Below are 15,710 nucleotides of genomic sequence, written 5' to 3'. Positions count from 1 at the left end.
TAAAATATGTAAGATGAAAAACTCTCAAAGTATAGAGACCTGTCGGAAGACATCGAAACCATATGAGGAGGGGCAGCTAGGTCCTGCAGTGGGTAGAACACCGGCCTTGGAGACAAGAGGACCCGAATTCAAATTTGACTTTAGACATTTATTAGCTTTGTGACCTTGGGTGAGTCACTTAACCCCAATTGCCCCCTAAAAAACCCAACCCAAAACATATGAGAACAGGATTACATTTCATCCTTGTCATTCTATAAGCTATTGCAGCTGTTGTATAGTTACCTTCAGGGAACCTACCAAAGATGAATTTGTATCCCAATACTTTTTTTCAGTTACAAAAAGCAGTTATTTATACACCTGTGCAAAATGCCTCAGAATATTAAACATAAAAGAATAATGGCAGGTTGGACTTCTTCCAGCTGAAGAAAGATGTAAACAAAAGATAACAATAATGACAATATTTATAGCTAATATTTATCTACCCCTTCATTGTTTGCAAAGATTTTTATATGCATAATCAATCAAATTGTAAACCCATCACCTTAGCCCTGGATTTTTCTGCCCTACCTAGTCCCAAGCCAAGTGCTTAAACCCTATGAGTCAGGAGCCCTCATAGATTACCATTCTCAAATTTGTCTTTCATGTATCATCTATAGGATTCAAGAACTTTCCTCGAGGGAAAGCAGTGAGGATGACCATGGGCAAGGGGCCCATTGTGCTTGAAGGCTGCTCAGCCCTGGCAGGAGCTCTCCAGGGCCACCTGCCCCACTCTGGAGAATCTACAGTTTAATTAAAATCTTCCCATTACACCAAGGTGGAAGTCCCCACCTAGACACAAAGCAGCAATATCCCCTTAATGATCTGGTGGTCCATACTCAGGGATTCTGTCTGAGTGCTCTTTTAATGCCTTTCTTCCAATTTGAGAGAAAAATTGAAATTACTTTTTATACACCTCCACCCATCCCTGGTAATAAAAATAGATCTTTGTTTCTTTTGGACCCAAGAATGACAGAGCTAGAGAAGTTTCCTCTTTGGCCACTGAGGGCTAATTAGGAAATCTATTTGGAACTGAAAAGCAAGGCTTGGTTTCCAGTAACCGGATGCCTTTGAACCTAGTGGTTCTCAAAGTCAGTACAGCCCCGAACCACTCTGCTTGTTTCCTCTTTCCCCCTCCCCTCCCCTTCTGATGCCTCACCCCCCCAAAAAATTCATACCTTTTTTTTAATCCAGGAAACAAGGTCCCTAAGGTCTTTGTTTGCATGTTTGAGCTCTTTTCCACATGACTTTCCTTCTGTAAGGACCTCACAGGGACCTTAATTCCTGCTGAGAGAGCCAAAGGCTACCTACCCCATTTTAGGTCACTGTTTCGGACCCGAGGCCTTGTGAAGTCTCATATCTCAGGACTTTGTCCTGTCAGGTACTTCAGGCCACTATAGGACTGAAGACTCCCATCTCCCAAGACAGCAAGCCATAGCATTTGACCCACCAGCCTAAGAAACTAAACTGGAAGAATTCAGAACCTGCTACAGTCATTTTGAGATGGAATATTATTGGCTTTTTTTTCATTTGTGCTGAAAAGTCAGACTCCCCTTTCAATGTTATTATCGCTCCCTTAGACTATGCAAATAATAATATTTTTATATAATAGATTACAAACGTATAGCCCTTGAGAGATTAAATGATTTGTCTTTGGTCACATAGATAATAAGTAACAGTTGAGATTCAGACTCAGGTCCTCTGCTTCCAAACCCAGACCCCCTTGCTCTAAAGTGTACTACACCCTTCCACTATTCACAGGGCTAGGACCTTAGTGTGGAGGCAGCTACATGGCACAGTGGATAGAGGAACAGGCTTAGAATCAGGAAGACTCATCTTCCTGAGTTCAAATCTGGCCTCAGACACTTACTGGCTGTGTGACCCTGAGCAAGTCATTTAACCCTGTTTGCCTCAGTTTCCTCATCTGTAAAATGAGCTGGATAAGGAAATGGCAAACCACTCCAGTATCTTACCAAGAAAACCCTAAATAGGGCCATAAAGGATCAGACACGACTGAAAGGACTGAACAACAACAAAATCACCCTGGTTCAGACCCTCATCGATGGTCCCCCTGCATCCAATCTCTCCTCTCTTCAATCTGTCTTCTACACAGCTGCCAAAGTAGTCACAGGTCTGATCATGTCCCTTCCCTGATCAAATATCTGTAACAGTCCCCTTTGATTATCAAATACAATAGAAGCTGAAAGGGATTTCAGGGATCTAGTCCAACACTCCTTCATTTTACAGGTGAAGAAACCAAGGCATGCAGATATTAAAAGACTTGCCTAAGTGCTTCTGGTTGTGCGAGCTGACATTTGAACCCAGACCCTCAGACTCCGAGTCTGGTCCTCTTTCACTAGGCTATGCTTCTATGTACATTATCTAATTTGATTTTTACCAGCATTCTGTGAGATAGGCATTTGTGTACCCACTTTACAGATGAGGCAGCTAAGGTTTTCTAAGGTTAAATGACTTGGCCAGGGTCACACAGTTGACCAAGAGGAGAGTTGAAGCATGAAGTCTTCTGACTCTGAGTCTTATGATCTATCTATAAATATACATACATATATTATACATGCATGTATATGTATACATATATTATATATGTGTATATATAGTTCACATGAAAAAAAGTCTTACTCTCTAAACAGGATCACAGAATTTGTATAGGATGGGATCTAAGAAGTCCTAGAACCCAACCTGTTTCTCACAAGAATATCAATTAGAGCATGTCCAGACCAGTGGGCATCAGCTTTTGACTGAAGACCTATAAGTGAGAGAGAAGGCACTAGCCACCTCCTGGGGTAGCCCATCCACTCTGAGAGAGTTCCACTTAGGGGGAAATTCTCCCTCACATTGGAACCCAAGTCATCACCTCTGCCAGCCCTCATTGCTTCTAGTTTGACCCTCTGGGACCAAGCAGAATAAATCTAATTCTTCCTTCAGATACATAAAGAAAGCTATCATTTTCCCCCTGAGTTTTCTTTCTTTTTTTTTTTAAAGCAATTGGGGTTAAGTAACTTGCTCAAAGTTACACAGCCAGTTATTTTTGTGTGGGTACCGAGTATCTGAGGCTGGAACCGATCCCAGGTCTCCTAACTCTGGGGCTGGCGCTCTTACTCACTGCGCCACCTGGCCGCCGTGCCCCCCCCCCCGAGTTTTCTAAATAAAACTGGCTAGGCCTCTATCATGTTTTGTTTATAAAATTATACTATTTAACATTTTTTTGTGTGTATGTTAGCCCCTTTGGTAGTCTGGTGAAACCTATTGCCCCTTTCTCTGAATAATGTTTTTAAGTGAATAAAATGGAATACATAGGATTACCATGGAAACCAATGATATTGAAACAAAGATGTATTTTATCCCATGCAAGTTAGTGAGCGCCCTGAAATTTATACCTAGGTTAAGAACCTATGTCCTAGACTCCTATTTCTGCGTCCCTCACCTAGCCAATGGGCTTGGCTGCCTCCATGGAAGAAGGTTTCCAAAACAGTTTTATCCACTTTGAAGTCAGAGACCATTGTATTTTAATGTATATATATATTTTTGGTTTTGTTTTTTGCTTTTTGGAGGGAGGGAGGCAGGGCAATTGGGGTTAAGTGACTTACCCAAGGTCACACGGTTAGTAAGTATTAAGTATCTGAGGCCAAATCTGAACTCAGGTCCTCCTGACTTCAGGGCCAGTGTTCTATTCACTGGGCCACCTCGCCACCCAGTGTATATATTTTCAAAGCAAATATGGCATTTTTTTTCAGGTCCCACTTCTGACACATACTGGCTGTGGGACCTTGGTCAGCTCCCAAATCTCTAAGGCTTCTCTGCAAGGTGCAAGAAAGGTGCCGACCTGCATGAGAAGAAGGTGTTTATTTATTTAGGAATCCCCTGTCCCACTTTTGGCCCTATTCCTATATTTGCAGAATACTTGATGTGGAGGTTAAAGCCATTCCAATTGAAGTCAACAACCATTTATTAACTCTCTGTTCCCTGTAGAGCTCCCACACCTGCAGGGCACAGGCCAGGGTTCTTACTATTTGGTTTGATGGCCAAATGATCCTAAGGTAGGAAGTACTCTGAGTACAGTGTTTACTCATCTATCAGAAGGTGCTTCCTGTTCTAATCAGAGTGAGGTGGGAGGTTGGCCGAGTAGGATGAAGAGAGAAGTTGGGAAAAGAAATTATGGAGACCTAGAGGCTCATGGGGCTTCACCTCCCTGGTGCCCTTTGTGGGCAGTCTGTTTGTGGGAGCAAATTATGTGTATTAGGAAAGCCAGTTTACCAGTTGTGGGCTGCAGCCCTGAACACTTCGAACTCATTCTGTAGGAGTCAGAAAGGGCTAAGCCACTTTACTAAACCACCTGATTTACAAGAAAATCGGGTCCAGTCCACATAATCCCTGCAGCTAGGAGGGACCTCAGTGATCATCTAATCCAGGGTGGGGAACCTGTAGCCTCCAGGCCACAGGAAATTTGGATTCAGTCAAAGGGCCACACTTGGGCACCTAGAGGGCCTTGAGGCCTCAGGTTCCCCACACCTGGATTCTAATTCATCCCCCTGTCTCTAGGAAAGACCTCACCTCAGCTGCACCAGAGAATTATCAACCTACTTCTTTAGAGAAGTAATTTCTCTTAGTGGCCATTGAGTAAGCCTAAGATTCAGAAAGGTTCTCCCATGCCTAGCAGCAAGGTGCAATGGGTTCAAATTCTGACCGCTGCTTACCCCCATGTGACCTTGGGCAGATTGCTTATTTGTGAAATCAGAGAGTTGGATTGGATGGCTTCTAAGGCCCCTTCCAACTCTAAATTTGCAATCCTGCGTCTTCTCCCCTCAAGAAGCCTGGGCTTTGTTCCTGAGGGGGTGGCAAGAGGAAACAGAAAGATGGCCTTATTGTCCTGGCATTGGGACTGATTTTTCCTGGCACTGACAAAGCCATGGGTCAGTTTGCTCTCTGATTCTCTAGCTAACTTTCCAAACCAAACAAAATGGGGAAAACCACAGATATGTGATAGAGGAAGTCAGAGAGTGGGTGGGTGGTTTCCTCCTCTGACATCCAGCCCTGAGTTTCTGGGCTCTAGTGGAAAGTGGTGGGACGGGCCACTGAGAACTTGGCTTCTGTGTGTGTGTGGTGTCACGTAAGACTTCTCTAAATCCAAAGCCCAAGGGCTCTGGGTGTCAGTCACCCACAGGAGTGATTGGAGGAATGTGGTGAAGGTGGAAATGATTGCTATTGGATGCTCCTGAGGGTTGTCCTAGCCAATAAAAGGCCAGCAGTAGTGATTTGCATTGCTATCCTCAGAGTAGGGGCTGGGTTGAGTTACAATAACAGGACTTTCCTAGCAAGCGCCTGTTCAGAAATGAGGAAGTCTGAGTGTCCTAAGGGGTATGTGTGTATGTTAAGGCAAGAGGAGGATTGTGTCACAGTGACAGGGGCATGGACACGAAAGCCCTTGGGCACTCCTGCCATCTGTGGCACTATCCCTTTCGGGCTCCTCATCACCTTTAACAAATAGCAGGGCTTCCAGCTGACCCAGCCTGTTTAGCAAACACCTGGCTTTTAGGGCGGGCTCCAAGTCTGTGTCAGGCTTACATCAGTCCCAGGGCTGATACACGGCAGGAGGTAAACAGAGGGAGTTAAGAAGGGTGGGGCCAGTTTGCCAAGTAAAGTGGATGGGACTTATTCAGAGAGCTGGTAACTCTAGCTCTTGATAAGGGTCCCATAGCCAGCTCCCCAAACTGTGTTGTGGGCCAGTTTGGGGAAGTTCCCAGTCCTCAAAAGAATAAAGGGGAAGAGAACCTTTTGGTCTTCAGAGTCTAAAAGGATTGCCCAGAAAAGAAATCAGTCAGAAAAATTGGAATAATGGAGTAAGGTTTCTCAAGAATCCCATGCCTCCACTCCCTAAAGAACACCTTTGCTTTTCCCATCACCTTCCTTTTGAACTTTTCGGTCCAATGTAGGCTTCCCTTTGTAGCAAGCATTTCTGAAACAGCTACCTATTGATCAATCAGTCAGATGTTGATTGAGTAGGAATAATCTACTTAGTAGAGTTCTGGGTGCTATGAGGGAATACAATGAGATGTGATCCTTAACCTTAAAGGAATATAGTTGCAGGGATAAGACATTAGCGCATTTCCAAAATGAAAGACTGTCCCTGGCCTCAAGGAACTTACATTCTACTAAACTAATATTCATATGTGTGCATGTGAAAGGATATTTAAGGTCCTTTACTCCAAACTCTTCATTTTACAGATGAGGAAACAGACCTAGAGAAGTTGTTACCTTCTCATAGAGGTGATAAGTGACAGACAGGTTTCATATTTAGTTCTGGTGACTCCAAGTTTAGAGCTTTCCCCAATGTACCCATTTTCCTTCTCAATTAAAGAGGTTGAGGCCTCAGTGATAGTCCAACTTGACCCTTAGTTTTTAAGTCCAGGGCTTATCTAAGCCCTTATCAGCATAACCTTTTTTTTTCCCTTTATCTGTGAAAAGTGGCTGTTGTCCAAATTAACAGTGGGGAACTTGCCAGTATTCAGTGTTTTTCAATTCAACAACCATTTATTATGTGCCTACTATGGGCATTTCACTGTTCTTGCTATTGACTTGGGGGAGGTACTGGGAAAGAGGCTGGTGGCTGGAAAAAAGTAAATGATGTTCTTTGTTAGAGGCTATGAAAGGAAAAGAAAGCAGTCCTTTTCTGAGAACAACACTTATTCCTAAAGTCCTAATTACCCGATTCCAAGAAGGTAAGGTGGCTCCCTCAGGCAGGGCGCACCTCCCAGGAATGACAATAAGGAGGTGTTTTAACCTGGGAACAAAAATGCAGCTTGGCTTGACTCTAAAAATATTACCACTTGGGCTCCTACTGATGATCAAAGGAAATGCTGCTTGATCGCCCAGTTATGGAAATAGTGAAAGGTAGGTAGAAACAAGGAGGGGCCAGAGGATTCTTCTTTCCCATTCAGCACGTTACCTATCTTTTTAAAAAAAAAAATATTTTTTCCATTAACAAGCATTTTTTTCCTCTTCCCCTCCCTCAGTTTAACAAAAAAGAAGAAAACTCTTGTAACAAATGTGCCTCAAGCAAAGTGAATTCCTACATTGACCATGTCCAAAAATGTATGTCTCATTTTGCAGCTAGATTCCAATACCTCTCTGTCAGGAAGCTGGGAACATGCTTTATCTTCAGTTCTCTGAAACAGTGGTTTGTCATTGAATTGACCAGAGACCTCAAGTCTTTTATAGATGTTTTTCTTTGTGTTATTGTATCAATTATTCTCCTGGCTCTCCTCACTTTACTTTGTATCAGTTCTTACAGGTCTTCCCACTTTTCTCTGGGACCATTCATTTTCTCACTTCTTATTCCTTTACATTGGGGTGGCTAGGTGGTGCAATGAATCAGCCCTGGAGTCAGGAGGACTTGAGTTCAAATTTGGACTGAGACACTTAGCACAAAACTAGCCGTGAGATCTTAGGCAAGTCACTTAATCCCAATTGCCCTGCCTTCCCCTTCAAAAAGCAAAAAAAAAAAAAAAAAGCTTATTCCATTACATTTGTATACCTTGATGTGGTTAACCATTCCCCAATAGATGATCCTAGTGGGTGAAAGGCACAGAACAGAGGAATGCAGAGATAAATAAGAAAAGTCCTTTGACCTTAAGTAGATTATAATTTAATTGGGGAGAGAGTAAGTAAAACAAATAGATAGTATGTAACTAAAATAGGTAGTAATAAAATGGGTTATGATTGGGGCTATTAAATATATAGTAAATATATGTATTGTACATATTGCATATATCTCTGTGTTATATACATACACACATGTATATGTGTATGTCAAAATTGTTTTGGGAAGATGACATGAAATGCACTTCCGTCCCTTCTGTGTGGATGTGGGCAACTATGGGTATGGAATAATGCATATACTGTCAGACTCGGTCAATATGTTGGTCAGTTTCACTGAACTGAATTTCTCTCTTTCTTTTTCATTTTTGTTAATGGATGGCTCTCTAGGAAGGGAGTGGGGTAGAGAAAGATTTGGAAATGAAAGGTGCAAGAGCTACTAATACCTTTTTTTTAAGACTAGAGGAGGCAGAAGGAGATGGAGTTAAGAGTATAGTCAGAAGGGTGTTTTTCTTCCAGAAAGACAAGAGAAAAGGAATAGAGGAAGGTTGAGAACAGAGGTTTTTAGGTGTGGACCTTAGTGAGGGAAGATAAGAGAGATAAGGTTGGATATTGTCACTTTCCATAAAGTAGATAAAGTTAGGTAGTGATTCTCTGATTCTTTGAGGGGAGAGGACTTGGTGGTTGAGGCCCTTGGCTGCTTTTCAGACTTTTGGTCCTTTACCTTCATTCAAACCTTATTCCTGGTGGGAAGAGGTTATTTTCCTCTTAATAGGAGATTCTGTTGACTGCCTAGCCACAGGTCCTGGTTGGATAACAGGAAATGCCAGGTTGCACAGGAACTCTGCCTGGATTGCAAAGATGCTGTCCACCAGGCAGGGCTGGAGCCCATGAGAGTGGAAAGATGGGTGCAGCTTGTGTTCTGTGGGCAGTAAAGGACCCCACAGCAAGGGTAGAGAAAACAATGTCCCTGACCCCCCCTCGGAAGTAGTCCCCTTCCCAGCTGCTCTCCTCTCACTGTTCACCCCTCCCTGGCTCTCACACCTTCTGCCACGTGCTCTCCCTAGCTCCCCACATGCTCTCATGCCTTCTTTTGAGGGCACAGAGGCATCAACAGGAGCCAGAGTACCTACTTGACCTTCTGGTTTTCCTCTCATATTAAAAGGGCATAGTGTACATAAGTCACTGTTGGACAGGCTCATAGTTGGAAGTCATGTGTCTGTATTGTTACATCTTTGTTTCCTGGATTTCACTCCCTATGGGCATTGAATTGGACTCTTCTGTTGCCCCCTCCCTTCAATTGTTGACTGACTGCCTATTTTGTGCATTGGTTCCTGGTAAAACTTTGCTTGAGTCACTGGAGTAGTTAGACTCCTTAGAGGGGAGGTTTCTAGCTTTCTCAGTGATCTATCAGGTGACCTGTACATGGTGGTAGTGTGTGTATGTGTGTTTGTGTATACGTGTGTCTTTGTGTGTATATGTGTGTGTGTGTGTGTGTGTGTGTGTGTATTTAAGGAGGAAGCAGATATGGTTCCACATTGTGGAATTTTGCCTAGTCTACTCTGTAGGGATTGTATAATTGATAAGGGTTACAGCTTCACCAAACCAAGTGCATCACAGAACATTAGACTGACTGAAAACAGTCCTGGATTGAAGGTGAAAGGATTGTGGTTCAGATCTCCCCTCTGCCTGTCCTTGCCTATGTCACCTTGAGGAATTCATTTCACTTAGCTTGGCATTGCTTCTTCATCTATAGAATTAGGAGGTTGGACTATGTGGATTCTCAGATTCCTGCCAGTTCTAAAATTATGATCCTGTGTCCCTGAGAACCTGGGTTCAGCTTCTTGCTAGATTCTAGTTCTGGGTTCTAATTCTGCCTGTGGGGTCTCTCTCTGACTTTGATTTCTCATCTAGAAAATGGGAATAATAAGCTTGGCTCTTATTTACCACACAGGGTTGTGAGCATCAAATGAGAGTTTTTGTGAGGATGCCTTGTGAACTCTAAACTCATATATAAATGCAAAATAGTGGAGAATGTCAGAATGGTGGGAGTGGTAAAGGGGGACGCCGGAATCCAGAGGAATACGAAATCATGGGTGTTGTGTGCTTACTTTCAGTTTTTTAAAGCCTTCTCGGACAACTCTTCCACGGGAACAGATTTCATGGGTATGTATCTGTGGCCTCTTCTTGGTCTGGCTGACCTGGTCAGACATTCCCCATGCTCTCTCCTATTCCCCTACTCTTTCCCCTACTCCCATCACATCACTATCGTTCTTTTTTTTCTTTTTTCCACTTTTTTTTTCACTATCTTTCTTTGTGTCAATGAGAGGGCATAGTTCCCGGGCACCTGGATGGTTGTCCTTTGAAAAATTCCCTTAGAAGATTTTCAAGCTGGGCAAGAGGGAGGAGGTCAAAGACCAAATTCTCATCAGCCTGGAGGAGGTGTCCTTCCCAGGCAGCATGGCACTCGCTGGTAGGGGGAGCTATGCCTGAAGAGGCCCTGGATTTTTTGTCTCATTCTCAGATATTAGAAGGGGCAGAGCTCTATTGCTAGGATAAGTTTGTGGTACTCAGATGGAAAGAAATCAAAGAGTGTCCTTTAAGTAAGAAAGGCATAATCCTTGATTTTAAGTGGGGAGCCATTACTTCCTGCTCATCTTACCTTCTCAGGAATGGGTTGAGTTTCCTTGGACACTCAGGGATCTCTTTATCTGACTTTGGTCTCTGTGGCCTACATTATAGGGGTTGAGACCATAGTGGCCTAAGTCTGTTACTCTGTGTACCTTCCACCCCCATCAGGCACAATGGTGAAGGTCGAAGCTAGCCCAGTCAGCCAAAGAATTCTAGGGATTTCCAAATCTAGCAAGAAGCCATTGCTTAATACAAACTCCCTTCAATCAATCCACAAATATCCATTTGTTGTTCACTAGACATCAATGTTCTAGAGACTAAGGATATAAAGAGAGAGGTGAAACAGCTCCTGTCCTCAGGAAACTTACATTCCATTGGGTGAGACAGCATATACATAAATATGTTTATACAAAATATGAAAGATAAATTTGGGGAAGGGTTGGCAATGAAGCTGGGAGGATCAGGAAAAATTTCATGTTGAGCAGGGGTTTTAAACCTTTTTTTTGTATCACGGACCCCTTTGGTAGTCTGGTGAAGCCTATAGAACCGTTCTCAGAATGTTTTTAAATATATGAAATAAAATTACAAAGGAAACCAATTCTGTTGAAATGTAGTTATCAAAATATTTTTAAAACCTAGTTCTGAGACTCAGACCTCAGACTTAGAACCCCTGATGTAAAAGGTATCATTCCATGAGAGTTAACAAGGAAGCAAAGGATTCCAAGAGGCCAGGGTGAGGAGGGAGTGCATTCCAGGCATGAGCATAGCCATGGAAAGGTGTAGAGATGGGAGATGATGTGCTGTTTGTGCAGTACAGGAAGAAGGCCAGTTTGCCTAGACCAGAGCATGCAGTCAGGGCAGTAAATGTGTCATAAGTTTGGAAAGATAGATTGGGGCCAGGTTGGGAAGGGTTTCCCTGATCTCTGCTGCTGAGGACCGATGTTTTGGGGCTAATTTCTCCACCTGTTCAATTCCTTCTGCAGTACATGGGAAAAGTATTGAAGACCTTCAGAAGTTTCTCATTGATGCCTTGGAGACACATCGTGGTGGACCATGGCCCCCATCTTGTCCTGAACTGGCACCAATCAGGTATTTGGGGTCTCAGGGCTGATACTATCATGTTCACAAAGACAAAAAGTCCAAGGTGAAGGGGGATGGTTCAAGCAGGGTGGGTGGTACTTATCTGTTACTCCTGTTGTCTCCCCCAGGCTTGGCCTCCTCCCACAGTGCAGGCACACATTTACCTACCTCTGACTGATCTTTTTCTACCTCTTGTTCCTCTTGTCCCATAAATATAGACATTCACTAGCACCTGATTTTGCTGCCACTGGTGTCTTAGTCAGCAGCTGTTACAGAGGAATTTCCCAGGGATTTTTTGACTTGCCCCACCTCCTACAAATAGAATCAGTGGCCTCTGTTAGTCTCAACTGGCCAAATGCTGTTCCAGCTGAGAAGTCTTGCTGGGTGGGGAGGGAAGGTCACACCACACACAGACTGACCTTTTGTAGGGGTGGGGTAGAGGGAGAAGATGGTTGTGATGTCTACAGATTTCAGTAGTTATCCACTCATTTCTTGATATGTCTTTAGCAGGTCTTATTGTATATTCAACAAGTTTCCACATGATCCATTCATTTATCCATCCATCTATTCATTCAACAAACATCTGTACAATGAAAGATGACTTCTAAGGTCCCTTCAAGTGCTAAATCCTGAGATCCTATTTTTTTTTGAAGCAATTGGGGTTAATATAACTTGCTCAAGGTTACACGGTCAGTTATTTCTGGGTGTGGTGCTAAATATCTGAGCCTGGATTCGATCCCCAGGTCATCCCGACACTGGGGCCAGTGCTCTTACTCGCTGAGCCACCTGGATGCCCCTAATATATGTGCTATTTTTTTTTTTTGCTTTTTGGTGGGCAATTGGGGTTAAGTGACTTGTCCAAGGTCACATGGCTAGTTTTTGTGTTAAGTGTCTGAGTTCAGATTTGAACTCAGGTCCTCCTGACTCCAGGGCCAGTGCCCTATTCACTGCGCCACGTAGCCTCCCCTGATCCTATTTTTTTTAAAGGCCTACTGTGTGCTGGGCACTGTGCTAGGGAATGGAGGAGATACAGCATAAATAATCTTGGATCCAGGACATTTATTTGTTCAGGCATGGGAAGAGGGAATTGGCATGAGGCAATACCCCCCCCCCCCGAAGAACAAAGGAAAAAGGGAATATTATCACCCTATTCCTTGAAAGGAAGCCTTTTGCTTCCAGTGCTTAGTAGGCACTCAATAAATACTTGCTGGCTGACTGTTGACTGTTTTGGGAGATATAGGCCTCAAGGTTCGTTACATGGTATCAATTCTCCTTTACAGTCACCATTACAGCCCTCTCTGATAGTCAGACTGGTTTCATTAATGGACTGTCTTATAGGAAAATGGGTGGTATATCTATCTTACCCAGGCTTTCCCAAAGGGATGGTAGAATCAGGGCTTGGTCCAGATTGTTACAGGTTACTATACTATCTCTGTGGGTCCCTGGAAAGTAGAACCAAGTCTGCTAGGGGGAGGGGGAAATACAGTATAAATGTTCTGGGATCCAAGAAATGTATTTGTTCAGGCAAGGGAATAGGAAATTGGCACTGATGTCAAAGATTGATAGATAGTCAGCAGACCCATTCTGAGCTGGCAGTAGGGAACTGCCTATTTCCTCAACTACATACTTATTTATGACTTAAAGCACTTTACACTCATTAATTACTAGTTCCTTATAGCTCTCCTCTGGGAGAACTTTGGGTTGTTTTCCAAGTTTTACAAGGAAATGAACCCAGAGATTCAGTGACAGGTCTGCCAAGGGCATGGGTGATAGAACTCAAGATTAGAACCAATATGTCCTGAGGATTCTTATAACTGGGCTGTTGTCTTTTTTTTTTTTTCCAGGAAACTACCTGTGTTCTCCCATAGCTAATTTGATTAAACCCAACAAGCATTTATTAGGTACCAATATATGCCCAACACTGAAGGTACAAAGATAGGAACAAAATATTTTTAACTCTCTATCGTCCACTGGAATGAATACAAAACAGAGAAATACTGATAGAGAATCAGTATAAAGTAGTATGGGGATAAGGGGGAAGAACTAACTTGTGAGGGGATCAGGAAAGGCTTCTCATCATGGGAGCCCTGGAGATGAGACTGAAAGGGACATAGCAGAGGTGAGGATCCAAGTTTTTAACTTCCACAAATTCAGGAAATTTATTTCTTTTTCTCTATGTTGTGTATACACTCATATATTCTCCTGATCCCCATTCTGACACACACATTCAGGCATTTTCAGTTCTGAGGGCTTTTAAAGGCCTCTCTCCTGGGACCTGGGAGAAAGTCTGTTGATAGAAAGTTAAGCCTGTAGACCCACTTGCTTACTCATCCCTTTAATGAGTATTTTGTGGGTGTTAGATATCAATAGGGAAAAAGGTTAACTCCCTTGGGGAATAAGTGGATAAGGAAGACTAGAGTCCAGGACCTACTCTTCTCCTAGTTTGTGTGGGGTTGAAATGAAATTGCTTTGGATGTGACATCCTCATAAGTAGCATACAAGAGGGTAGAGGCTGATTCATTTTTTATTGTAACAACAACGAACAATGCCTCAGATATTTGTTGTTCAGTCATTTTGGTTGTGTCCAATTCTTCATGACCCCATTTGGGGTTTTCTCAGCTGAGATACTGCAGTGGTTTGCCATTTCTTTCTCTAGTTTTACAGATGGGGAAACCGAGGCAAGCAGGTAGAAGTGACTTGCCCAGGGTCACACAATATGTGTCTGAGGCCAGATTTGAATTCATGAAGATTAGTCTTCCTGACATCAGGCCTGGCACCTCTATCCCCTGTGCCACCTAGCTTAGCTGCCCCAGTTGATTATATGTTAGCTGGTGCTTGTGTTACTTAAGCTAACTTGAACTGAACCCCTTAGGTACCAGCTTTGAGAGGTGATCCCATTTTCCATCCCCTAGACACCTTATTGAGAGGAGTGACTACAGTCTCTAACCCCTTCTGATATTTTCCTCTTCCTCAATCCATGTGTTTGTCAGGATTTCTCTAGGCTTATATGGTCAGCATCTTAAATATGCTAGTACTATTCAGATTAATTATAAATTATTTTAAATTATGCGTCTTCTGAAATCAGTTTTCTTCTAAGTTAAATCTATTCTGCTTAGAAATTTTTATGAACTTTTCCATTTTTTTTTCTATGGCCAACTCTTTTATTCCCTCCATTGATCAAGTTTTTTGTCTGATTTTCCATTTTGGCTTCTATTGTATGTCCTCATCTACAAAATGAAGTTGGACTAGACACAGGGGTGGTTCTGAAGTTTGGATTCAATCCAAGGGCCAACTTGAGGACCTAGGGTGCCACATGTGGCCTCAAGGCCGCAGGTTCCCAACCCCTGGATTAGATGAAGTCTTTTCTGGGTCCAACATTCTGATTCTTCTTTTTTAATGGTCATAAGAGGTTCAGTTCTCAAGTCCCTTTGATGCCTTTTGCTTCAGGTCCTTGCCTGTGAAAGTCAATAAATCGATAAACATTTATTAAATACCTACTGTATGCCAGATGCTGTGCTAAATGCTAAGGAGACAAAAAGAGGCAAAGACAGTTCCTGCTCTCCAGGAGCATAAAGTCTAATGTGTCTGGTTCTTTCTCTACTCCTGTTGCTGTTAAACTAGAGAATTCTCATTTCAGGCCTCTGGGCATCCACATTTTTCTCCCAGACAAGCTGGACTTGTCATATTTCTGAGTCAGGGAATACCCTATTAAAGTGGGATCTGGGCCTAAAACAGTCATGCTGGATAGCATGACTTCCATTTTTTTCCTCTTGAATCCCAAATTCACACTGAATGAACTAATTCTTCTTCTGACTTCTTTTATTTCTCCTTCTTTTATCAGATTTCTTTTCATTTGAGCCTTTCTCCCCCTAATTTACAAGCATTTGCTTTCTCTCTCTCTCCCACATCTGGACTGGAAGAGAAAAAGAAAAACAAAGCCCTTATAATAAATATTCATAGTCAAAGCAAATTCCTGCATTGGCCATGTCTGAGAATGCATGCTTCATTCTGCCCCCTGAGTGGGCTACCTCTCCATCAGGAGATAGCATATTTATCCTCAGTCCTTTGGAGACTCCAAGAAGGCTGAATCCTTGACTCTCAAAAAGGTTTAGGGGGACCTAATGAAGGAACGATGTTACCTAATCAGAACCACCCAGAGTAAAGCTTAGTACTCTCTCACTGAGAAGAAAAATGCCCATTTTTCTTTTTGCCCTGCTGATGTCTACAGGCCCAGCGATTAGAGCACTGAGACTGGAGTCAGGAAGACCTGAGTTCAAATCCAATTTCAGATCACCTGTGTGATCCTGGACAAGTCTGCCTCAGTTTCCCCTAAATTATAAAACAACACA

The 15,710-nt window shown here is 42.9% G+C and overlaps 1 protein-coding gene across 2 annotated transcripts in view; it reads left to right on the top strand.

The window, feature by feature from the left end:
* Nucleotides 1-15,710, top strand: part of QSOX1 (quiescin sulfhydryl oxidase 1) — a 54,659-nt gene that overhangs the window by 14,318 nt on the left and 24,631 nt on the right. For both annotated transcript variants that reach the window (XM_069065442.1, XM_069065443.1), the window contains exons 3-4: nt 9,768-9,816; nt 11,265-11,370. In XM_069065442.1, coding sequence (XP_068921543.1) covers nt 9,768-9,816; nt 11,265-11,370 — 155 coding nt within the window. The remainder of the gene's footprint in view (nt 1-9,767; nt 9,817-11,264; nt 11,371-15,710) is intronic.

The sequence above is a fragment of the Petaurus breviceps genome, unplaced genomic scaffold (assembly GCF_028583685.1).
Source record: "Petaurus breviceps papuanus isolate PSGF00001 unplaced genomic scaffold, PetGlider_PUasm1.0 90692, whole genome shotgun sequence".
In the NCBI taxonomy this organism is placed as follows: Eukaryota; Metazoa; Chordata; class Mammalia; order Diprotodontia; family Petauridae; genus Petaurus; species Petaurus breviceps.
Note: the sequence above shows the minus strand (reverse complement) of the source record. Positions and strands in the feature narration are given on the sequence as shown.